Raw genomic sequence first — 26,552 nt, forward strand, 5'->3', positions numbered from 1 at the left:
CAGAAGTAGATTGCCCAACCTTCCTTCCAAGGAGTGGCTGGTGGGTTTGAACTGCCAGCCTTCTGGTTAGCAGTCTGGTTAGCACTTGCCTTAGGCACTACACTACCAGAGCTCTGGAAGGCATTAAGTTCAAAAATAAAAGAAGGTACATTTGCCTGAAGGATACGGAATAAAAGAAACCAAGAGGCATTTGCAGAATAGAGATTTCAATCTGCCAAAATAAAATCAAGATATTGTTTGTTATGCATTAGATGATCCAGATATGAAATAATCTAACCATTGTCCTGAAAGAGTTTGGAGTTAAACATATTCTATTTAAAAATGAGATAATGATTGTGAAAGCACTTTATAAAACTTTAGTGTGACATCCAAAGTTAAGGAAAAAATGCTCCATGACATTATGGTATGGAATTGGCAAACCTTGGCCTACATTGACAATATTATATGATTCCCCCAAACATTTTGAATTTGTGTGGTTTTAAATCATGTGGAGAAATACTACTTTAGTGCATTATGCAACCAAAATCTGTGAGGAAACCATATTTTCCTTGAATCAACCTTGAGTTGTAGACATCTATGAAAAATTTATGACCCAGAGCAATCTGTTATCTTGGATTAATGAGAGAAACAAGTTTAAATCAGATAGAAATAGATCATAAAGATACAAAGATTGCCAAAACTGGAAGATGTCTGTTCCCAATGTACAGAATATCTATTGAATATGTGTTTTAGCCTAGAAGATTTCTCTATCCATATGACCAAAAAAAAATTACATTGTAACCAACATGTGACTTTTTTTTTTTCTTGCAGGTCAATTAATAGAAATGTTTAAAAATGTTGAGGAGCTGAAAGAAGAACTGAGAAGAACAGCAGGAATGTCCAACACAAGTGTCAACAAAATGTTGGCCATTCCTATCCCAGATAACAGGGCTGAGGTGGGGTATAATATACCTGGACTCACATCCATTTTATAAGAGTTTGAATAGGATTTAGTACTTTCTGAGCACTAATCAGTAAAACATTGGCAAATACATGCAAGTATAGTGAATTTTCCATGATAATAAATGATAAAAACAAAAACAAACAAACAAAAAAACAAACTCACTGCCCTCGAGTCGGTTCCAACTCTATATATATGTACACATATTGCTTGTAGTAGTACCAATACCAACTAACTAAGCAGATATACATTTTTTTTTGAATTGATAAATGTTGGTTGCTTGTTATCAACTACTAAATATTTAGAATAATGTTACTCATCTATTTATCACTCTTTCTTCCTTCTGGAAAGCTGTCACAACTTCGAAACTTGACCGAACTTCTTTGTGAATCTGAAACTTTCAGTTCAATAGAAAAAATGTGCCAGCTTTCTAATATGAGCTTTGGGAACCTGTGTGAAGATAGTGCATTTCATGTACAATTCCTGGAGGCAGCAGAGGTTGGTCTGGAAATAGCATCCAGCTTACTATACCATGAAAATGTCATATCTGAAAAACTAAGAGATTTGCTTACTGGAGATCCAAGCAAAATTAATCTAAATATGGATCAGTAAGTTTTTTTCATTGTTTTCTTCCTTAATGAAATCCCTTCTCAAAATGCTGATATGTCTAGTTGAATTTCTCCTCTTCTGTTTTGTTCCAGGTTTCTAGAACAGGCATTGCAAACGAATTACTTGGAAAATATCACACGGTTAATGCCGACAGTAGAAGCCATGCTGCATGTCAATAGCAGTGCAGATACTTCTGAAAAACCAGGTGTTTCCCCATCCATATCTTAAAAGCTATCTCAACCAGTCTGCTTCCGTAAAGATTTACAGCCTTGGAAACCCTATGGGGCAGTTCTACTCTGTCCTACAGGGTCATTATGAGTCGGAATTAACTTGACGGCAGTGGATTTGGATTTGGTTTTACTAGAATGCATGTGATTCTCAGCTGCAGTATAAGAAAGGCTTTTTAAAGTTCCCACCCAAACTTGCTGTGCTATCTCTCTTCACCTGTTGCCATCAAGTGAATTCTGTCTCATGACAACCCTATTGAACAGAGTAGAACTGCCCCATAGGGTATTCAAGGCTGTAATCTTTATGAGAGCAGACTGTCACATCTTTCTCCTGCTAAGTAGCTGGTAGGTTTGAACCCTTGACCTTTCACTTAGCAGCTGACTGTTTTAATCACTGTGCTACTGCATGAAAAATCTGAAGCTTTCAAATATTGTTGCTTATCTAAACACACTAGAAACTAGCAGAAAAATTTAAATTCACAGCAAAAAAATCTTCAAGTATTTGACTAGTTAGTTCATTTACTTGCATGAGCTGGGATGAAAATTTATTTGCTTCTATGACATTAATCTGATTTAAAAAATAAAAAAAAGATGTACTGTTATCTAAAGAAATCTCAAGTTAGAACGTTTTTAGTATTCTGAGCATGATTAGTCACACGATATGTCCCTTCTTTGCATAATATCTCAATACTGAAATAAAAGCATTCAAAATCATGGTCAACAGGCCCCACAAAATTGGAAGGGCACTGTTATTGTTGTTGCTGTTGTTGTTGTTATGTGCCGTTGAGTCAGACCCGACTCATAGCGACCCCTCCTTGGGTTTCAGAGGTGGTATCACTACAGAAGTAGATTGCCCAACCTTCCTTCCAAGGAGTGGCTGGTGGGTTTGAACTGCCAGCCTTCTGGTTAGCAGTCTGGTTAGCACTTGCCTTAGGCACTACACTACCAGAGCTCTGGAAGGCATTAAGTTCAAAAATAAAAGAAGGTACATTTGCCTGAAGGATACGGAATAAAAGAAACCAAGAGGCATTTGCAGAATAGAGATTTCAATCTGCCAAAATAAAATCAAGATATTGTTTGTTATGCATTAGATGATCCAGATATGAAATAATCTAACCATTGTCCTGAAAGAGTTTGGAGTTAAACATATTCTATTTAAAAATGAGATAATGATTGTGAAAGCACTTTATAAAACTTTAGTGTGACATCCAAAGTTAAGGAAAAAATGCTCCATGACATTATGGTATGGAATTGGCAAACCTTGGCCTACATTGACAATATTATATGATTCCCCCAAACATTTTGAATTTGTGTGGTTTTAAATCATGTGGAGAAATACTACTTTAGTGCATTATGCAACCAAAATCTGTGAGGAAACCATATTTTCCTTGAATCAACCTTGAGTTGTAGACATCTATGAAAAATTTATGACCCAGAGCAATCTGTTATCTTGGATTAATGAGAGAAACAAGTTTAAATCAGATAGAAATAGATCATAAAGATACAAAGATTGCCAAAACTGGAAGATGTCTGTTCCCAATGTACAGAATATCTATTGAATATGTGTTTTAGCCTAGAAGATTTCTCTATCCATATGACCAAAAAAAAATTACATTGTAACCAACATGTGACTTTTTTTTTTTCTTGCAGGTCAATTAATAGAAATGTTTAAAAATGTTGAGGAGCTGAAAGAAGAACTGAGAAGAACAGCAGGAATGTCCAACACAAGTGTCAACAAAATGTTGGCCATTCCTATCCCAGATAACAGGGCTGAGGTGGGGTATAATATACCTGGACTCACATCCATTTTATAAGAGTTTGAATAGGATTTAGTACTTTCTGAGCACTAATCAGTAAAACATTGGCAAATACATGCAAGTATAGTGAATTTTCCATGATAATAAATGATAAAAACAAAAACAAACAAACAAAAAAACAAACGCACTGCCCTCGAGTCGGTTCCAACTCACAGCAACCCTTCATTGGGCTTCCGAGGTGGTATCTCTATGGAACGAGATTGCCCAGTCTTCCTTCTGAGGAAAATGATAAAAGTAGAGGCTTCATTCTTAAGTAAAGCTAGCAGAACAATTCTAAAGCAAGAATATCGCCACTGTGTTTTCCTTCCCCTGGCTGGCCCCTTTGTTTTCTTTTCTTTACCTCCAGATGGCTGTCTTAAATAATCAGTACCATCAATAATTCTTCATATTAGCCCACACAGTCACAGTCTGAAGAATGTTGTGCACTCTATTGTGATGCTACCAAAGCCAAGTTTCAGTAACTTAATAGGGAGAGAGGGACAGCACAAAAATCTGTTGAAACTAAAACAAAAATGAATACTCATTTTTATTTTTTAAAAGTTCCAAGGTATGTAGAAAAGCTTTAGAATATAAAGTGATGTGGTCAAAGGAACTCTGGGTAAGTTTGTGGCTATAGTAAACATTTTTTAGTGTGAAAATGAATAATGTTATTTCCTTATAGTCAGATAATAGGGTTTTCCTCTTGAAATGTCTTATTTTTTTATCCCTTTTCCAAGTCCATTGTCTGGAAGTATCATAGAAAGTTTCCAAAAGAGCTACAGAGCTTAAGGTCTCACCCATTCATAACCTACATGTGACAGAGTGTGTCATTTCTAAGTACACTCCAGTTATTCTCCAGTGTGGGATAAAATTTTTGAAAAGTCTTTAAGGCAGCCTTTGGGAAAAAAAAAAAAATGGAGGTTTACTGGTGTCATTTTAATTGGTTCCCCCATATAAAAATTAAAGCTGCTTTGCCTTCACTTGTCAGCCTAGCAAACAATATTCATTCACCTTTTTTCCTTTGATATCTTCTTTTTGCTCATTTGGTCCTAAGATCTAATTATGTCAATCACATTTTGGATTGCTGATGAATGGGTTTATGTTGATAAATAAAAACACATTAAAGGAGAGTGTACATTAGTATTATTTTCTAGAAGAAAGAAAAATTTGTACAATCTTTAATTTCATAAACTTTCCTCCTTGTTTCCACTCAGTGGCAAAAGAGATGATGTCTCACTTCCCATATGGACACTTGACTTTCTACACAAACATTCCCGTCCAAGATGATGAATTCACATTATTGGGCATAGTTCTCTGGGCTTCTTTTCTTTGCCTTTCCTCTCTGGATCCAGAGTTCATTGTACGGTATTGCAACTTAAAATGATTATGAAAATGAAAGGCAATTTGAATTAACCAAGAGTAAAATTTTAAAGGTGGCAAGAATCTTAAACAAACTTTTTTTTTTTTTTCCCCAAACTTCCTCCACATCAAGATCTTTCTTGGTACCAGCAGTTGCCTAGTCATTCAAACAAGAGGTCTGGGAGTCATCCTCCATTCCTCATTATCATTTTCTCATTTTATTTCCCAAGCTGTCCAGTGAAATATGGACTCTATATAGTTATAATGGAGCTCTAGTAGTATAGTGCCTAAGGCACTTAAATGCTAACTAGAAGGCTGACAGTTCAAATCCTTCAGCCACTCCTCGGGAGGAAGATTGGGCAATCTACTTCCGTAGAGATACCACCTCCGAAACCCAAGGAGGGGTCATTATGAGTCGGGTACGACTCGACGGCACATGACAACAGCAACAACATATAGTTTATTAATAGCAATTGATGCTTTAAATAAAAAGTATTTGATTTCTGGAGATAATTTGTCCTACTTTTAAATGAAGTTTAGGACTAACAAAAAGCCTCTCAAAATGGACTGATGAGTCAACAATGACGCATAGCTATAACATTTTTCTTCCTCCAACTTGCAGATTATTTCACGTGTGTTCTGGTTGCATTCTTGTGATGCTAACATTTCCAATCCCAAACTGGAAGATGCGATGAAGGAATTCTGCAACCTGCCTCTTCCAGAGAGGTCCCGCCAGTCTTACCTCATTGGACTCACCCTTCTGCACTACTTAGATATTTACAACTTTACGTACAAGGCAAGTTGCTGTTGATGAAATCTTTTTATATTCAGGTTTCAGTATAAAGAAAAATTTCATTGCATGTTTCTACCCTCTGGTAGCATAAGGGGTGAGATCCATTTATATAGCTTTTGGAATTACAGCATTATTTTAGAATTAAATGGGACTTCAGAGATTATATATTGAATGTTGCTCACTTTATAGATGAAGAAACTAATATTATAGCCTTATTAATTTTCAGTTTGTATATCCAAGACTAGAAATTAAGTTTAATATACACTGAAGTGTAAAATGCAAATGTTATCATTATTTTTTACAGTGAACATGCATTAATTTGGAATATAAAAATAAAGATGAGAACAAAGTTGTTATATTTTAAATATTGAAGACACAGTTTGGAGTAGTTGTTTTTGTGGGCTTTTTTTTTGTTGTTGTTGTTGTTATTTTTTGCAGGAGTGTTCTTAAAAAATTTCACATGGTTTTATTAAATTAAGTAGAAGCTACTATTACCATCCAGAACTGCAAACAAATAGTCATTATCATGACTTAGTCAAATCAGTGCTGATACCATCTTGCAATAAGAAGATGCTTTATATGTATTTATTTAATAAATAATTAAAAGAAAACAAAACAGAAAATTTTAACACCTATATGCATCCAAGTTTATATGTAGGTAGAAAATATATATTTGTTATCAAAAATAATGAGAAAAAAAAATGTCTTTTTCTTTACCAGATGCAACAAAGCTGCCTTATGGTGTTGAGACATTATAGTAATGGGATGAAAATATTTTAGGGCTGGTTATAAACAGTCCTGTTCTGAATTATGTTCTCCCTGCAGTTGTATTTCTGTACAAATGTAGCCTCCTAACTGGTCTCCCTGCCTCTGCCCTTACCCCCTTACCCTCACCACACCCCAAGAAGCCAATCTTCCTTTTAAACTTTAAGTCACATATGTAACATTCTGCTCAAAACCTCTTAGCAGCTCCCCACTTTCTTCAAGTAAATTCCTAAATCTTGAAAAACCTCAGGAGGTGCGTGAAGTTTTTCCCTTCATATCTTGAAAATGTCATCTTTGCTTGGCTGCTCTCTGGTCTCATGGCTGTTGCCTGGCACCACTCCCGGAGGCAACCTTCATGTGATTAACTGGCTGCTGTCTTTATTCAGTCCAGACCTTCTCACTGAGGCCTACTCTACCCACCCTATTTAAAACCCCACTGATCTTCCCTGTAACACTAGAAAACACCCTTTCCTGCTCCATTTGTTTTCAATTACATTTCTAGCATATTAGATATTTTACTCAGTTTTCATGTTTGTCATCAGTCTATCCCCACTATCATGTAAACTCAATAATTGACATCTTTGTTTGCTAAAACATTCAAAATGCCTAGGAGAGTGCCTGGTTCATGGGGGAACTTAGAAAACACCCATTAAGTAACACATGGTTATTTTACATAACCTAAAATGCATAGGAAGTAACATATTAATTGTATTCACTTAAAAATTTTATTTTTATTTTAAAATGCTTGCACAGAGCAGGAGTCAAATGAAATATATCTTTTTGAGTCTAGTAATTGCGCATGTATATTTAACAAGCAAGAGCCTTTCTAATTCGTTTAAGCATTACAAATAAAAATTAATATTTCCCATCACTTGCCAATTTATTTCAATTTTTGCCTTCTACATTATAGTCAAGACTCTAGGAACTCCTAGAGCTTTGGAAGAACAAGAAGGAAAATTGAAATATTGGTTCTAATTTATGGATATGTTATTGCAGTTAGTAGCCATTCTACTGAGAAAGATATTTCTCTGTGAATGAGGGCTCTAAAGTGAAGAGAATATGAGGACAAACTACCTTTCCAAATGAATCTTTTGCCCACAATGGTGGTCATTGACTTCCTTGGGCACACTAGGAGTTTACCTTCCTAAAGCCTCTTCTGTCTATAACCTTCTTCTTATTTTTTGCATGGTGTTCTTTCTTATCTTTTTGGATTCCACCTTGGAGAGACTTCCTTTCATTTGTTACCTAAATTTTCCTCACTCTCTACTATTCCCCAGGTTTTTCTCCTTGACTTGCTTGATGACTGTTCCTTCCAGACACTCCATAAGTGCAGGGATGATGCCAAATTTTACACCACAGTATACCCATCACCACACCCAGTACTAGCAACAAAGTAAACCAAACCCATTGTCATTAAATCAATTCTGACATAGCAACTCTATAGGACAGAGTGGCACTGCCCCATAGGGTTTCCAAGGCTATAATCTTTATGGAAACACCACATCTTTTTCTTACGGAGCAGCTGGTGGGTTTGAACCACTGACCTTTCAGCTAGTAACCAAGCATTAACCACTGCAGTACCAGGGCTCCTAGTCAGCACAGTAAGCACTCAATTAATGTTTGAAATGAGTGACTGCATGAGACAGTTAAATTACTTTAACATATTTTCAATGTTTCTTCTTGCAGCAGATAAGCAATATGTTACTAAAATGATTCATCTTGATATATCCCTTGGGCTTTTTGACACAGCCTTTCTGAATTTGAGGTGTACATTATAGGATTTTTGAGCAATAGTGTCCATGATGAATTATGTTAATAACTTTTGCTTTACTGACTTTTAAAATCATTTTTGACGATTTTGAGGTATAATTTATATACCATAAAATTTACTTGTTAGTGTGCAATCCAATGATTTTCAGTCAATGTTCAGAATTGAATCTATTTTTTGACTATAGATTTGACTTTTGTAGAATTTTTGTCTATAGATTTGACTCTTGTAGAATTTCGTATAAATTGAATCATGGAGTATGTGATTTTTTGTATTTGGCTTTTTTCACTTACCATGTTTTGTGGTTCATCCGTGCTACACTAGGTATCAGCATTTTATATCTTTTTATTGCCAATTAGTATTCCATTGAAGGGACATACCACATGTTGTTTATCCATTTATCGAGCTCTGGTAGCATAGTGGCTAAAGCACTTGACTGCTAACCAGAAGGCTGGCGGTTCAAACCCACCAGCCACTCCTCGGAAGGAAGGTTGGGCAATCCTACTTCCGTAGTGATACTGCCTCGGAAACCCAAGGAGGGGTCGCTATGAGTCAGGGCTGACTCGACGGCACATAACAACAACAACAACAACAACATTTCCACTTTTTGGTTATTGTGAGTAATGTTGCGATGAATACTCACATAGAAATCTTTAAGTGGGTATATGGTTTTATTTCTCTAGGACCCATACCTAGTAATGGAGTTTCTGGGTTGTATGTTTAAATATTTAATAAATTGTCAACATTGTTTTTCAAAGTAACTACATCTATACATTTCCACCAACATTGTCTGAAGGTCTCAGTTTCCTGACATAAGTCATTTGCTTTCACTGTTTCTTGTAGGTACTTTTCCCTCGGCAGGATCAAAAGCCAGTAGAAAAGATGATCGAACTCTTCATCAGACTGAAGGAGATTCTCAATCGTATGGCTTCCAGCTCAAGTTTGATGCTAGACAAAATGAGATCTCTGAGACAAATGCATCTGCCCAGGAGTGTTCCATTCACTCAGGTAGAGAAGGTGTGCAGAAATGTTCTTGTAAAATGCCTTCTGTCATATTAACTTTCACTTGAGGTCAATGATAATATCTTCAGCAACAACTTTAGTAAATGAAAAGCACCTGCAGGGAAACCCTTCAACTTGGGCGGCTTTATCTGCTACTAAATTGGCAAAGTTTACCATTTCTGCATTTACATTTGGGATGCCCATTTTAAAGGAACTATGGAAAAATTATAAAGATACTGTAAGCATTTTCAGGTGTTTTTTTTTCCTCCTATTTTGCTCTCTGGAGCATCTATAGCTCCTATCATATTAACAAATCACTGATTTTTATCTGACAGGAAATATACCGAGGCAACCAAATGAACACCCCCCACGGATCATTTAGTACCATCTCCCAAGCATTGTGCTCCCAAGGAATTACCACGGAGTACTTAATTGCCATGCTGCCCTCTTCCCAGAAGCCAAAAGGCAACCACACTAAGGATTTTTTGACTTACAAATTAACTAAAGAGCAAATTGCTTCAAAATATGGAATTCCCTTAAATGCCAGTGAGTATACTTCAAAATAAACTTGGTAGTGTTATTTAATGACATTGTCTATTATATATTCTCATTCAATAATGAATGAAACACTAATTTTCCCAAGAATAAAATGAGAAAACACTAATAAAGCACCTGTCACATGCCCAGCAATTTTTGTTTATTAACTTATTTACTTTCACACCAACCTTATGGGGTAAGAACTACTATTATCCCATTTTACAGAAGGGGAAATGAGGCACGCAGAGGCTAAGTCACTTGGCAAAGCTCTTCCATCTGAAGTCAGAGCTATGATTTGAACCCAGACAGTCTGCTGGAAGTCTATCCTCTTCACGACGGCACTAAGAATTTTTGAAGCCTAAATAGGCCTGCCTTGTCAGTAGATAATGCAAAAATACACCTTAAATCTGCTCTGGTCAATATTTTTTTCTTAACTTTCTAGAATTAGAAATTTATGTCACACAAGGTAGAGCTTCAAGAGTGCAGCAGAACCTATAAATGTTTAGTGGTGCATCAAAGTTGTTTACTTGATCTATAAAGTTTAAGATGGAAAATATGATCAGCTGAGCTTTTTCCAAATAATATATGGGTGTTTAGTACAGCAATGAGATCGACTCATTTATGTATTTTTTTTATTCGTTCAGCAAATAGTTATTGAACACTCTTGTGTATCAGGTACTATCCAGTAACAAGGTTTTGTGTTGTCTTTTAATAAAATGCTTGTGAGATGGATCAGTTGGAAGCAATTCTGAAAAGCAGTTTCAATCTTGCTATCTCTTCTTGGCAAAATACCATCACTTACTCTGGGCTTACTTAGTGGCTTGAACTTTCACACCTAAAAAAGATTTGTTACTAGGCTTTCCCACTTTGATACTAGGTGCCACACACCTGTTAATAACACAGGAAATGCTAAGATGTGTATTTTAGGGTGTGATCATAATAAGTTGTGTCAATTTATCATAAGGAAATAGATTTGAAATACATGTATTCAATGGTTTTATTTCACTTTTTCTTCTCAGCCCCGTTTTGCTTCTCCCTTTATAAAGACATCATTAACATGCCAGCTGGACCTGTGATTTGGGCTTTCTTGAAACCTATGCTGTTGGGAAAGATTTTGTATGCACCGTATACTCCAGTCACAAAAGCAATAATGGAAAAGGTTTGACCATTATAACTCAAAATTCCTATTTTAAGATGATTTTTAAAGTAGTCAACTTCCAAATTTACTCTAGCTTACTTGATTACTTTATATCTTACCTACTATTACCCCTGATTTTCTGAAACTCTTTATAATTCTCAACTTTTCCCCTGTATTATGTGAAAGCAATGTAGGTTGGATGGTAACCCTTTGAAGAAAAATGGATCATGTTGACAATTGAGAATGAGGTCACAGTGAAGCAACACCTCAGATTTTTCAATTTATCTCAAAAAACAACAACAAAAAAATATTCCTACAATTGGTTTCTGAAAGAATTGGAAAATAATGTCACTAGGGAAAAATAATATTAAAGCATTATATAACTGGTTTGAATAAAAACAATCTCTGAAGTATAGTTTCTTGGCTTCATATTTGGCTGAACATTTTAATATCTTATATTTATATAGAGGATAGATGTGGATAAAGACAACATTATTAATAGTAAGTATATTTACCTAAGGAGCTCTGGTGCCATAGTGCCTAAGGTATTTGACTGCTAATCAGAAGGCTGGCTGTTCAAACCCACCAGCCACTCCTGGGTAGCAAGACTGGGCAATCTACTCCCATAGAAATATCACCTCAGAAACCCAAGGAGGGGTCGCCATGAGTTGGTATCGACTTGACGGCAGTGAGTTTGGTTTTATTTTGAGTTTTATATCTACCTAACTTAACCATTGTAGTATTTCCCTCTCTCTTTTAAAATTGACTTTAATGATTTGAATTATAAATTTAATACGTCTAAGATAAGAGATGAAATGAAAAAGAAAAAATCCCTATGTTAGTTTTTTACCATTACTTGCTCACTAAATTATAGTTTATGTGAACATAACCTTACTTTTAGGTCTCTATAAAAGTAGATAATATAAAAATTGGTAATGAAATTTGGATGCCTCTGCTGTATAATTATATCCAGCAGAAATGTATTCATGTTCACCTGGAAAAGAATTAAAAATAGACATGAGGTTATCACCAATTTCTAGAACATTCTTTTTTTTTATTATTTGAATTTTAATTCTTTATTTGCTTTGTTGATGACACACTTCTAAATAATTTTGTACAGATGAAGTCATATTCATGTTTGCTTTTTACAGAGAGTGTTGTTTTTCTCTTCTATTTTCTGTTTGGCGTATGACTGCCCTTTTTCTCTCATCTTGATCCTACTCTTCTTTTCATGCAACCTGTGCAAGTTGACCTTCAAGAATGTATCTTCTTATTATTTCTCTGTATTCTCCTAATCCTTTACATGTATTTTAGCACATACACATTAATAGTCAGAGTTCTTTGGTATTTGTTATATTACTAAAATGAGAGTGCAACATGATAATTTTGTTTGTATTACTTTTCTCAGAAGCCACAATATCTGGTGGAAGTGCTGCCAACTCAATCAGGACAGTTTAATTCATTCTCTTTAAAGATTGTGTTTCTTTTTTCACATCAGAGTTTATTCAATCAGTCCGCATTTGTTGGGCATTCATTTTATTTCCAGGCTTTCCTTTCCTAATATAAACAAATTGGCAACAAATTCTCTTGAACATATGTTATTTTTATTTCAACAAGGTGGATGTTCAGGATTAAAGGATAGTGTATTTTCTTTTATTTTAATATGTGTTGTCAGATTGCTTTGTAAAAGTGCAAATACAACCTTTTCCACCAGCAATATATGTAGAGGAGAATTCTCTCTATGTCTTTGAACTAGCATGTTTCTTAAGTAGTAATGTGAAGGGTAAATGTGACTATGTTGTCAAAACTGCAAACGTTATATCTTCATTTTGGCTGTAAATTCACTGGACATGAAGCAACCCCTGACTTCTCCAGAATTTTTATAAATGATTGAAACTGCCATTTAAAACTTTTGACCATGTGGGAAATTTCTGGCAATATTTATTTTTACTAACTCCACTTTTGGGAGCTGCTTTTTAAAGTTTTGTAACAAAGCAACCTTAAAAATCCTTTTGAAACATGAAAAATACTAACAGACTAGTTCTGTTTTGTTTCTTTGTCTTTAAGTCTAATGTAACTCTGAGGCAGCTGGCAGAATTACGGGAGAAATCTCAAGAATGGATGGATAAATCACCACTTTTCATGAATTCCTTCTATCTGCTAAACCAGACAATTCCAATGCTCCAGGTAGGAGAGGGTTCTGCTGCTCACCTTAGTAGAAATTATAGTTATTCAGGTTTTAATGCCTTCATTATGTGAATTGGGAGATAGTAACTATGAATCCATATTCAACAGATGAAAATTGCCTTTTTTCCAGAGACTGAGTCTGAGGCAGGATAACAGATCTGTCGCTCATGTTTATAGTCATCCTCACCTCTTGTACTGCAACTACGCTGTAATTCAGAGATAAGACATTTTACATGTTGATCTTCAGAGAAAACTAGTCATGCAAATCTATTTTACAAAAGGAAAAAGCTATTTTTAAAAAAAAGTCCTTTAAAATATGTTTATTTCTTCACCCAAATCAGAATTATATATATTTATTTCACTTATTTATTTAAATATGTTTTTCTATTTTAACAAAATCACAATTCTTCAATTAGTAATATTCCAGAGAAGAACATTGTCTCTGGGGAGTCCTTTGGTTAAAATATATGACATATGTGTAATGAAATACCAAATTTATTCTAACATTGTACACAGGGTGTCTTCATATATGTAGTTATCTAAGTGTCTTAAACTTAAGTCACTTAAGGATGCAAACATTATCATAAGTGGAAAAAATATTCTTACCAATTAACCCCTTCATAAAATGAGTCCTCAATCAAATAATCCTCATGCTCACTCTAGTTTAAGTTAAATATTTGCCAGTGAAATTCAAATACTATGCATACTAATTACAAAGTGTAAAGTGTAATTCTTGCAAAAGATACAGTGTTTTCTGAAGATGATGTAAATAATGCGGGGGAAATGTTTCGATCACAAGCAGAACTATTAACAAATAAAAATCAAAGAGCAGAATTAGATGAGTTATTAACTCATATATATATAAAAGAAATTGACAGGAGTGATGTCAATATAGAAGCTTCAAAAGAGAAGGGCTTGCAGATCCAAGAATTGAGAGAGGCTCTTGGAGAACTGGGAGCAGCTAGGGGAGACCAGGAAGGAAGCAGGAGCCAGTGGTGGGCCAGAACAGCTAGGGAAGGCCAGGAAGTGAGTGGAGTGGTTTGGAACAGGTAAGGCAGATGAACTTGTCTGTCAGTTTGTCTTACTGTGGTGGCTTGCATGTTGCTGTGAGGCTGGAGGCTATGCCACCAATGTTTCAAATGCCAAAAGGGTTACCTATGGTGGACAGGCTTCAGTGAAACTTCCAGACTAAGACAGACTCAGAAGAAGGAAGAGGCCCTCAACTTCTCAAAGAATTGGCGAATGAGAACCTTAAAAATAAGTGAAACACTGATATATTACTGGAAAATTTTATGGATAGTCCTGAAGCATTGTCTGATATAATGCCAGGAGATAAGCCACTCAGGTTGGAAGGCACTCAAAGTACAACTGGGAAAGTGTTGCCTCCTCAGAGTAGAGCCAACTCTAATGATGTGGATAGAGCATAGCTTTTGGGACCTCTATTTGCTAATATGGCATGACTCAAAATGAGAAGAAACAGCTGCAAACATCCATTAATAATTGGAGCAAAGAATGTACGAAGTGTGAATGTAGGAAAATTGGAAGTTGTCAAAAATGAAATGGAACACATAAGGATTAATGTCCTAGGCATTAGTGAGCTGAAATGGATGGGTTTTGGGCATTTTGAATCAGACAGACATATGATCTACTATGCTAGAATGACAAATTAAAGAGGAATGGCATGGCATTCATCATCACAAAGAATGTTTCAAGATCTGTCCTGAAGTGCAATACTGTCAGTGATAGGATACTATCCATATGTCTACAAGGAAGGCCAGTTAATACTGCTATTATACACATTTACAGACCAAGCACCAAAGCTGAAGATGAGGAAGTTGAAGATTTTTACCCACTTCTACAGTTTGAAATTGACTGAGCAAGCAATCAAGATGTGTTGATTATCACTGGTGATTGGAATGCAAAAGTTGGAAACAAAGAAGAGTTACTGGTAGTTGGAAAATATGGCCTTAGTGATAGAAATAATGCTGGAGATTGCATGATAGAATTTTGCAGGACCAACAACTTATTCATTGCAAATACCTTTTTTCAACAATACAAACAGCAGCTATACATGTGGACTTTGACAGATGGAGTACACAGGAATCAGATTGACAACATCTAGGGCAAGAGGCGATGGAGAAGCTTAATATCTTCAGCCAAAGCAAGGTCAGGAAGATGATGACAATTAAAACAAATTCACAAAAACCAAAATGCGACCTTAATTATATCCCTCCTGAATTTAGAGATCATCTAAAGAATAGATTTGATGCAATGAATACCAATGACTGAAAACCAGAGGAATTGTGGGACGACATCAAGAACATGAAGAAAGCAAAAAATCATTAAAAAGATAGGAAAGGAAGAAAATACCAAAATGGATGTCAGAAGAAACTCTGAAACTTGCCTTTGAATGGAGAGTAGCTAAGGCAAATGGAAGAAGTGACAAGATAAAAGAGCTGAACAGAAGATTTCCAAGAGCAACCTGAGAAGACAGTCAATTATTATAATGAAATGTGCAAAGACCTGGAGTTAGAAAATCAAAAGGGAAGAATGCACTAAGAATTTCTCAAGCTGAAAAAACTGAAGAAAAAATTTAAGCCTCAGGTTGTAATACTGAAAGATTCTATGGGCAATATATTGAATGATGCAGGAAACATCAAAAGAAGATGGAAGGAATACACAGTCACAGTACCAAAAAGAATTGGTTGATGTTCCTGCATTTCAAGAGGTAGCATATGATCAAGAACCAATGATATTGAAGGAAGAAGTCAAAGCTGCACTGAAGGAGCTGGTGAAAAAACAGGGCTCCAGGAACTGATGGAATACCCATTGAGATGTTTCAACAAATGGGTGACGCACTGGAGGCACTTACTCGGCTATGCCAAGGGATTTGGAAGAAGCTAGCTGGCCAACTGACTGGAAGAGATCCATATTTGTACCCATTCCCAACAAAGATGATCCCACAGAATATGGAAATTATCAAATAATGTCATTAATATTACACCCGAGTAAAATCTTACTGAAGATAATTCCAAAATGGTTACAGCAGTATACTGACAGAGAACTTCCAGAAATGCAAGCTGGAGGCAGAGGAGGAACAAAGGATATCATTGCTGATGTCAGAAGGATCTTGACTGAAAGCAAAGAATACCAGAAAGATGTTAACTTGTATTTTATTGACTATGCAAAAGCATTCTATTATATGGATCATAACAAATTATGGATAATATTGAAAAGAATGTGAATTCCAGAACATTTAACTGTACTCATGAGGAACCTATACATAGACCAGGAGGCTGTCATTCTAACAGAACTAGGGGCACTGCATGGTTTAAGATCAGGAACGGAGTGCATCAGGGTTGTATCCTTTCATCATACTTATTCAATCTATATGCTGAGCAAATAATCCAAGAAGCTGGACTATATGAAGGAGAATGTAACATCAGGATTGGAGGAAGAATCATTAACAACCTGTGAGATGAGGATGATACAATTTTGCTTGCTGAAAGTGAGGATGGCTTGAAGTACTTACTGCATCTGCTTGGGTTTCTGAGGTGGTATCACTGCGGTAAATTGGCCAATCTTCCTTCGGAGGAGTGGCTGGTGGGTTTGAATGGCCAGCTCTGATTAGCAGTCAAATGCCTTAGGCACTATGCCACGAGATAAGCCATTATTTAATCAAAATGAGTGCTCAACTTCCAACTTTCCCTTTCACCCTTACTAATTGTATGTCCTTGGATGAATGTACATAGTTTCCTTAGCCCTCAGCTCTGTCTTCTATTAACGGGAGATAAGAGTATTTACCTCAAGGTATTGTTGAAAGCTAAGTGAGAAAATTGATGTAAACTATGAAAGATAGTGCCCAACACATAGTAAGAGCTCAACAAATATTAGCTACAATGGTAGAAGTTATATCTCCTAACTTGAGTGATAGTTATAAATATCTTTGTATTTTAGGCAAATATACTCACTTCTTGCTTAACGACATAGTTTCCAAGAACCAATTTGTCTCACAAAAATCAACATTATGCAAAAATGGAGACCAGCAGGCTGTCATTCTGGGATCAGATCACAAAATGGAAGATGTCTGCATCATTACATAACTTCCATACCACTGAGAATCACAGCGCAGACAAGTTGGCACATAACCTTACAGCCAGTGTTACTCTCACCTCACACCTCAGCGTTCATTACTGCCAGATATACATCATTAATGTACAAAATAGTCAAATAGTAGGTTTGTGTTACTATTGCAGTAAATGTGCAACGTAGGATAATGAGAAAGCTGATAAGTGAGAAGGACATGCATTAAAAAAGAGACTCCCGAGGGATGGACACTGGGAAGAGGTAACTATGGGGAGGAAGTGGGAGGGGAGCTGTTGCATTGTAAATTTTGGTCAATGACATGAGACAAAGTATATTATGTGAACTGCTGTATGAAAAGTGAATTTACTCTGTAAATCTTCACCCAAATCAAAATAAAATTAAAAAAAAAAAAAAAAGAGAGACTCCCAATACTATGGCCCTGGAATACGTTCTGCACCTGGAATAAAAGTCACCCCCAGGGGCTGGCTCTCAGCCCAATAGTTAACAAGATGTACATGCAGACCACTCAACCCAAGATGACACACCCTTGTACTCTATGGTAATACATCCCTGAGAGAGGACCAACATTCAGGTTGAGGAAATGCAGGACAAACAGGAGTGCATAAGTATGACAGGCACAGGGGTAGGGTTACAGGGTAGGGAGGGGAGGAGACTGGGTTGGACATGGTAAATGGGGAGTGAAACTAAATGTACACCTAACGTTGAATGTAAAACAAGCTTTTAAAATAAAATTTAATTTTTTTTCTATTCCATGGAAATAGAGTAATTTACTGTTTGTTCATCAATTTATTTTTTTTCATATTTACGTAGTTGCACTTATGGCATGAGCCAATGCTGTAATAATTTATGTTTGAGAATTCTGATGAAATAAGTCACTCATCCCTACTTCACAGATTTAAAAAAAAAAAAAAAGTAACCTTAAGCTGGAAAAGGCTGGGTGCTTTTTCCTAGCCTCTCAGCTGGGTGGTACAAGTAGAATAGAAAACAAGTTCTAATGTCAAATTCTAAATAGACATCACACTTTTTAAAAGTTGTTTTTGTTTGCTTCAGCTGAGCAAAACAAAACCATGAACCACCAAAACTGTGTGTAGCATAGGTTAAAAATCAATTATGTAATTATTAATAATGGCAAAAGAATTGTTAAGTGGAATGTAAGTTCCTAAAGTTGATAATTATGGTCACATCTGATGATTTTAGGATGCTGATCAATGTATGTCTATAGAAAAAATAGCAATACAACCTTACAAGTCATTGCCAGCCACGCCCTTCTCTGTCTCTCTCAAGGCTTCATATATGAGCCTTCTCGAGATGATACATCCTTAATGCCCAGCAGCAGCTACTTCATTTCATTGTGGGTGTTGTTAGAGAGACAATGGTTAAGCATGTTTTCTTCTTGAGTTGAAACTAATTTCCTATTATTATTTGTTAGAACACTCTAAGGAACCCTTTTGTGCAAGTTTTTGTAAAATTCTCCGTGGGACTTGATGCTGTTGAACTATTAAAGCGAATAGATGAGCTTGGTAAGTCGAGACTCACACACCCTTTTACTCAGTAGTCACGTCAGAAATGTGAAAAGCATTGCCCCACATTGGAACCTTTTTTCCTTTTCTTTTGTGTTTTGTTTCTAGCTAGCTAATCTCAGAAAAGTAAAACCCTAGATATATCCATCCATCTTCTCCCTACATAGTTGTATAATTGCACGTAATAATGATTATTTAGATACTCAAATGGTGAATGTCTGCAGTCAGTGTTCAGTAACGACAATGCAGTATACTCCATAGAAATGCAGTTTTTTCCTTCCATCATAGATAGGTGCTTAAAGATCCTATCCAAGAAATAAAGAGGTCTTTTTTTTTGGGGGGGGGGGGCGGGTAACTTGATGATAAGCAAGTCCTTCAGGACAAGGGGAGTTGAAATGGTTTATTTCTGGCTACATTTAACATTTGATCTCCTCCATATCGTTTTGACAAGCCCAGCATATAATTGGAAGAGGTTACAGAGTTAGCAAAAGCAACACAAAGGCAAGGCAGAGTCACAAAAGAAAATAAACCTCAATCAGTATTCAAGGTTGGGTCCTCCTCTCGGGTCATTTAAAAGGAGCATTCTGAAGAGGATCAAAGGAAGCTGTCTGAACTTCTGCGTTCCTGCTGCCACATCCCCACCTTCAACCTCAGGGATGCAAGACATCTTATTCAGTCTATGTCTGACTCACTGTTGCTATGCAACCAGAGGTATGAAGAAGGGATGGAGAGCATCAGAATGAGGCATCTGCAGAGCAAATGCCTGTCCTCTCAGGCAGTGCTGGGACTTCAGGGGCTTTGTTCGTAAGCCAGTGGGAGGGATTATGCCAAAATTACATATCATATCATTGTATGCACTTGATGATAGTCAGCCCAGTCTTATAAAGAAAGGTGTTAGTGGATTTATTCTCTAAAAGTGTCATTTGGGTAAGGGACCATTTGATCAAAATATTAGAGATATACTCAAAGTTTTTCCATAAATGTTATTATTCTTAACTTTAGAAACAGCCAATAAGGTTTAGTATTTAAAGTGAGAATAAAATTAAGATAGCAGTGAGACTGATGTTTGTATTACTGTCTGTGTAACTTAGTGTCTAAGAGATTATAGTACAAACTGGGGGGCCACTGATCCTCACAGCTCTCTGTAACTGTCTACCTGCATTGCTAAAGAATCCTTGGGTGCTGTACTGATTTCCACTGGCCGCTGGAGGCCACTGTTCAACCACTATTTTACCCATCCCCCACCAACATCTTTATCAAGCAAAACATTTCACTTTAAATTCTAATGAGAAGTTATCTTCTGTGAAAAATTTAGTCTTACTTTAATGATTCAAGAAACATCTTTTAGTTCTGTGAGGAGGTATTCATGCTCCTCACAGCCTTCTCCCCATTCATGTTGATCAAGTCCTAGTGAAAATTTAATTGACCAAATGATTTATTAACTTGCGATTTCATATTTACCCTTTGTCTCAGTTGATTTCCTCACAAGGAATCATGAAATTGAAGCACAATTAAATCCCCTTTCTTCCAGAGTAATTGCCTAAAATAAAATCCTGATCATTTTGTCTAGATTAATACAGATATCAGAAGAGGTAATTCACATAAGATTTTAAATCAAACCCTATTAAAAAGTTGTAACTATGTGGCATAGATTCTCACAGCCCCTTAAGGAATATTCTATTGTAGAACTTATCAAATGATCGTTTCTTTGTTCTACATATTCTACGTAGACTATCCTTTGTATTCTTATGTTCACATTTCCTGTGCAAATCAAGCATTCCTATTTGTTTGTCCTAAACTTTCATCTCTAGTTTCTTCTTTTCTTCCCATTCCATGTATATATAATATATTTTTAAAATTATTTATCCTTAGTCATTAGTTAATTAAATTGTAGCAGAATATGCTTTTAAATTGTCTTGCCTCTCACTTTGAACCTGGGTTTACTGCATTTGTAACTAATTTACCATTCTCCTTAATGAATATTTGTATAACCAGATGCACTTCCCTAGTTTTAGAGTACTAGATATATTTAGAGAAGCTCTGGTGGCATAGTGCCTAAGGCACTTGACTGCTAACCAGAAGGCTGGCGGTTCAAATCTACCAGCCACTCCTCAGAAGGAAGGTTGGGCAATCCTACTTCTGTAGTGATACTGCCTCGGAAACCCAAGGAGGGGTCGCTATGAGTCGGGCATGACTGGACGGCACATAACAACAACAACAACAGATATATTTAAAGTGCATTCTACAGCCTCCTATTATTTATAACCCAGTTTAATGTTTAATATTTACCATTCAGTATTTTGCCTCATGACATCTAGAATCAAGACTGTAATGTTTTTGTCTGTTTTGCTCTGCTTCTGTAGACACCTTAAGGATGACACTAGAGAACCACATGGACATCATTGACCATCTTAACACGCTATCTTCCCTGACAGTGAATATTTCTTCCTGTGTATTGTATGACCGTATTCAGGCAGCAAACACCATAGAAGAAATGGAGAGCGAGGCTAAAAGCCTCTCCAAAAGCAATGAACTCTTTGGAAGTAAGTGCTATTCTACTAGGCTTTGAGCTTCTCTTTGTACTAAAATTGGCCAAATTCTGCCTTCACCTCTTTCATCCAAAACTCAGAAGAGTAGTCCAGGGATCACTGCCTCCTCTGATGTCGTTAGAAACAAGAACATTTCGTGGAGTCAACCAAACATCTTGCCTAAGTATGAGGAGCCTTCAACATAGGCCTAATTTTATTGGCGTAGTTAAAATTAAGAATGAAACTGATACAGTTATAGGGTGAACTTGAGTCCATCCTCATAATCAGCCAAAATTATTCATTTACAAGTGTTCCCTCCCCCCCCCATACACCTTTTTTAATTTCAGTAAGTAGACTGGAGCCATATATTCTGTCTGGCCACTTAGTCTGTGATTATAGTCTCAGACTCTGGCTTTGGATCTCTGAGGTGGTCACTTCCTATTAACTATCTTTTCTGTAAATTAGGAGCCTGAACCTGCTGTCACATTACTAACTCAATCGACTGTTTGGCTGCCCCCTACATGCACCCTCCAACCAATGAATAATGTCAACCATAACATAACCTTCCTGCTGTTGTTGCCATTATATTTTTAGGTGTTATTTTTAAGCTTCCTTCTAACCGAAGACAGCAGAGAGATTATGCCTCTGAAAATGTCTCTATTCCTCCTGTTGTAAAGTATACCATCCGCATGAGTCTCAAGACTGCGCAGACTACAAGAAGCATAAGAACGAAGATTTGGGCCCCGGGACCACACAATTCTCCATCCCACAACCAGATCTATGGCAGGGCCTTTATTTACTTACAGGATAGTATTGAAAGAGCCATTATTGAATTGCAGACTGGAAGGAGCTCCCAGGAAATAGCAGTCCAGGTCCAAGCAATTCCTTATCCTTGCTTCATGAAAGACAAGTAAGTCTGTGCACTTTCAGTCCTTTTAATGACGGACTTTTTTTGAGAACTCATTTCTGCTCACTCAGATATTATTAAATGAAAGAGATAATTTTCCCAATGACTTTATATGCTTGATTCTGGGAAATGGCCCACACTAATAAGGCACAACTCCATAATAGCCCCTCATTGTCACCAAAATGATGATAAAGAGCTTAGCAAATGATTCATGTTTCCTTTATTATAAACCTTGGCTCTCAAAGAACTCTGGTCTAGGAATTAGAATAATTGAGCTCCCAGTCCCAAGTCCATCACTGATAAGTTTGGGTGTTACCTTCTCTCTACTGGTCTTACCTTTGTTACTCAAATGAGGTGGTTGCAAAAGATAATCTTCAAATTCATTCCAACTCCCAAATTTCATAAAAATCTGTGAGTGCATGGTCAATTTTAATTAAAAATATAGGAAAAATAGATGAAATCATGAACACATCATTGATGAACTCTCCAAAATAAATATTGCACTGTCTGAAGTATTTTATGTACTGTCAGACCATTTGTTAGGAACTCTCTTTATCTAAAATGGTTTTGCTAAATGGACAAAAAAATATAAAGATTATGAATTTAGACAATTAAATTTGAACATTCAAGAAATCTACCAGTTAGGTAGCACTGAATGACTTCCCCAAGTGGGCCACAGTTAAAAAATAAGATGGTAGCATTTCAATTTTTCAAACTCATGTTCCAACATAAAAGTTTGAAGCTGAATATTACTTTAAAGGAATATTATTTGTTATTCATCACATTTATTTTAGTATATATACAATTCAGATGGTTCTGGCTTTTTCGTTGTTGTTTTTCCTTTCTTTCTATCAACGCTTCTGTCATCCCTTGGCTGCTTCAAGAGCTATAGGTGAGATGAGGTTGTAACCCTTTGTGCAACAGTGATGTGAGAGACAGATGAGGATTGCATTGAATGAATTGTCATGGGTAGCTGTCTGCTCTGGAGACTTTGCCTGAACTGTGTGTGAACTGCAAAGGCTTGCTTGAATAGTAATGACCTGTGGGTCCAATTAAATTAAAATTCTTATCTGTTTTCCTTCTCACATCTTTTGCCAGGTAAATTTTGATACAAAGCATGGTGGGTATTTGGATGTTTTTAAAGAATAAAAGTAACTGTACTCTGTGCTCTTTATAAGAGCATGATCATAATGCCTTTCATATACAAACCCTTTGTCACATAAATGGTACTTTCATATATATTATTTCATTTGTTCCCACAAAGTAAGTGGGAACAAGTAAGATCACCCATACATTGCAGATGAAAAAAAAAAAAAAAAAACTGAAATCCAGAAAGGTTAGGTAATTTGCCCAAGATTTTATTGCTGGTGCCATATTGAACTTTCTAACGGGATGACTAGCATTTTCTCCTTTCTACTTTATACCAATCCTAAAGTACACAATCTCTTAGAAGAAGCACTACAAGGATTTATTGTGAAGGAACGAGAGGCATTGCCTCACTCTAGAGTCTGAAGCAGCAACAAGGCTGTACTGTCCCAAGACAAAATTCACTCAACAATTATTCTTTAAGTGCTTACCCCATGCCAGAAAGTTTCCCAGGAACCAAATTATTGGGCATGACCCTAACCCCCTTCTTTCCCCACCAGAAAAATAAATCAACAAATAAATCTTATATCTCTGAGTATGATAAACTTCGACACGCTAAAGTAATAATGAATGATAGTGATGTCATGTTCCCATAATATTTACTTTTTTCTTGGGAACTTGAGGTAATTCCTTAGTCTTCTAAATTAAAGAAAGAGGCCTGGTGATGCAGTGGTTAAGTGCTCATCTGCAAACCAAAATATCGGTGGTGTGAACCCACCAACTACTCTTTGAAATCCTGTGGGGCAGTTCTACTCTAGCCTGTAGGGTCACTGTGCTTTGGAACCCAGTCAATGGCAATGGGTATATAGATTAAAGAAGAAATGGCCTTAGGGCATTTCTTCAAGTAAAATCTTCAGTAGAGACCAATATGCAAAACAGATCAATTGAGAGTTTCTCTCATTGAAAACCCCTGACCAGGGAAGGGCAGCTAATATCAGAACTGGGTTCTCGAAGTATGATCCCTGGGACAGTAGCACCAGCATCACCTGGGAAGTTGTTAGAAATGCAGATTCCAGGCCCCACCCCAGATATGACAAATAAGAAGCTTGTGGGTGGGACTCAGACATGCGTGTTTTAATAAGTCCCTCAGGTAGTTGTGATGCATGGCCAACTTTGAGAGCCAGTGTGATTGGACTTTGGGGCATTACAGGCAGGCCACTCAGTCACATTTGTGGGGCTTATCAGGCTCTTCTAGTAACTTGCCAGTCAATTGACATGACCAAACACATTTCATAGAAGACATTTCTCTGCATTATTCGTCAAACAACTTCCGGGACATTTCTTTGTGGAACCCAAGTTCTTTGTCTCCATTTTAAGTGGAATTTTTTGCATCTTATTTTATTTCATTTTGAGAAATACGGTGTAATAGTAGCTGTAAGCTTCCAAAGAGTAGATAAATACAGTAATTTTGGAGGATATCGCTTTTAACTAGATAAACCAGTCACCACCTAATTTTAAATCTGTCTTTTGGATAGGAATTTAGTTTAAACATAAGGATTTAGGCCTTGCAATTACATCTATATAATAATTATTTTCCTGGGTGGAACATACTCAAACACACTTTAAACATTTTAGCAATTTTATCTAACAATCCAGAGCTGTTTTTCACTCTTGTAGCATTGTAGCAAGAAAACCACGGGCTTGCTATTAAGTTACCTGTACGCTTAATTAATAAATAAATAAACCAGACTCATTGCTGTCAAGTGGGTTCCAGCTATGAGCTGGACAGAGGTGAACTGCCTTATGAGATTTCCTGGACCATAATCTCTACAGGAGCAGACTGCCACATCTTTCTCCTCCCACACAATGGTTGGTGGATTTGAACCACTGACCTTTCCCTCAGCAAGCCAGTCACCTGAACCACTGCACCACAGAACTCCATGGTGAACAAATAATGGAATAATATTAGAGGTTAAGTGGCGTGTGGTTAAGGTATTGAGCTGCTAACCAAAAAGTCAGATGTTTGAACCCACAAGCCGCTCCTGCCGGAGAAAGAGGAGGCAGTACGCTTCTGTAAAGATCTATAGCCTTGGAAACCCTGTGAGGGTGGATATGAGTCAGAATTTACTCAATGGCAGCGGGTTGGGTTTAGGATCAATTTCAAATGATGAATATAATTTCAATATGAGAGAGAGTGTGTGTTACAGTGTGCGAGTCCCACATTCATTTCGGTCATGGATTTTTGTTTTTGTTTCTGTCTTCACAGCTTCCTAACCAGTGTCTCTTATTCTTTTCCAATTGTTCTCATGGTTGCCTGGGTGGTATTTATAGCTGCTTTTGTAAAAAAGCTTGTTTATGAGAAAGACCTCCGGCTTCATGAGGTATGTTGAAAATCCTTTCTTGTTATAAATAATTTTTATTCTCAATATAACTAATCAGTATAATTTTCTTCATTCTATACAAACTAAGAAAGTCTGACCCATACCTTGTAAGTTAGATGGAAGGAAAAACATTTTACACTCACAAAGACAGTGAGAGGCAATATTTGATTTTTTGAAAAAGTTACAAAGAAGTCGTTTCGTGAGTGCTTAATAAATACAGAAATCTGTGTAATTACAGTTTATGATTATATAAATAATTTTTACCAGATAAGTTACCTAAAGGACTTGGGATATAACAGTGGATGTTCAAATAACAACAGTGTTAACTACTAAGGCAGGGGGATTGTTGGCATGGTAACTCAACAAGTCGAAATGTAGATACAGATATAAGTCTTATTTCAGCTTTCATGAATGAAATTCTTTTTCTAGTGCACCTTGTTTCCTTCAATTACTTCTCCTCCATCTCTCACTGGCTACTGATGTGTAGAGACTAAGAGTTTGGTGTGATGTTACTGATTAGATTAATCGTGATGTGACAGTGGAGAGAGGACCTGAGGTGTAAACCATGAGCTCTTCTTAAGCGTGTTCTTTATCATTAACTCAAATCCATAATATCTTCTTTTTAGAATTTATGACAAATCATTGTGTGATTTTTAGATGATATTGTGATAGAACATACTTTATCTGTTCATCCATAAAGAGCCCATGCTTGCACCTACTTGTGGAGTGGAAACAAAGCTGAACCAGTCAAAGCTTGGGGCACAGTAATTATTGCAAGGCCTGGCTGACAATCTGAAATAATGAGGTTAGGGTAACCTGGTGTCCATTTGTACTTTTTCAGACTTACCAATGCTTCTAGGCAATTGGTTATTTCTCTATACTAGATGCCAGTTACTGCTTCA

The 26,552-nt window shown here is 36.4% G+C and overlaps 1 protein-coding gene across 1 annotated transcript in view; it reads left to right on the forward strand.

The window, feature by feature from the left end:
- The window catches only part of ABCA12 (ATP binding cassette subfamily A member 12), a 214,616-nt gene that overhangs the window by 123,670 nt on the left and 64,394 nt on the right, over nt 1–26,552 (forward strand). Inside the window, exons 12-23 of the mRNA XM_007935860.1 lie at nt 1,292–1,548; nt 1,642–1,754; nt 3,427–3,551; nt 5,554–5,727; nt 9,101–9,265; nt 9,595–9,805; nt 10,816–10,955; nt 13,002–13,121; nt 18,658–18,748; nt 21,112–21,291; nt 21,871–22,186; nt 25,536–25,650. Coding sequence (XP_007934051.1) covers nt 1,292–1,548; nt 1,642–1,754; nt 3,427–3,551; nt 5,554–5,727; nt 9,101–9,265; nt 9,595–9,805; nt 10,816–10,955; nt 13,002–13,121; nt 18,658–18,748; nt 21,112–21,291; nt 21,871–22,186; nt 25,536–25,650 — 2,007 coding nt within the window. The remainder of the gene's footprint in view (nt 1–1,291; nt 1,549–1,641; nt 1,755–3,426; nt 3,552–5,553; nt 5,728–9,100; nt 9,266–9,594; nt 9,806–10,815; nt 10,956–13,001; nt 13,122–18,657; nt 18,749–21,111; nt 21,292–21,870; nt 22,187–25,535; nt 25,651–26,552) is intronic.

The sequence above is a fragment of the Orycteropus afer genome, unplaced genomic scaffold, assembly GCF_000298275.1.
Source record: "Orycteropus afer afer isolate SDZICR_OR568_19922 unplaced genomic scaffold, OryAfe1.0 scaffold00002, whole genome shotgun sequence".
NCBI classification, from domain to species: domain Eukaryota; kingdom Metazoa; phylum Chordata; class Mammalia; order Tubulidentata; family Orycteropodidae; genus Orycteropus; species Orycteropus afer.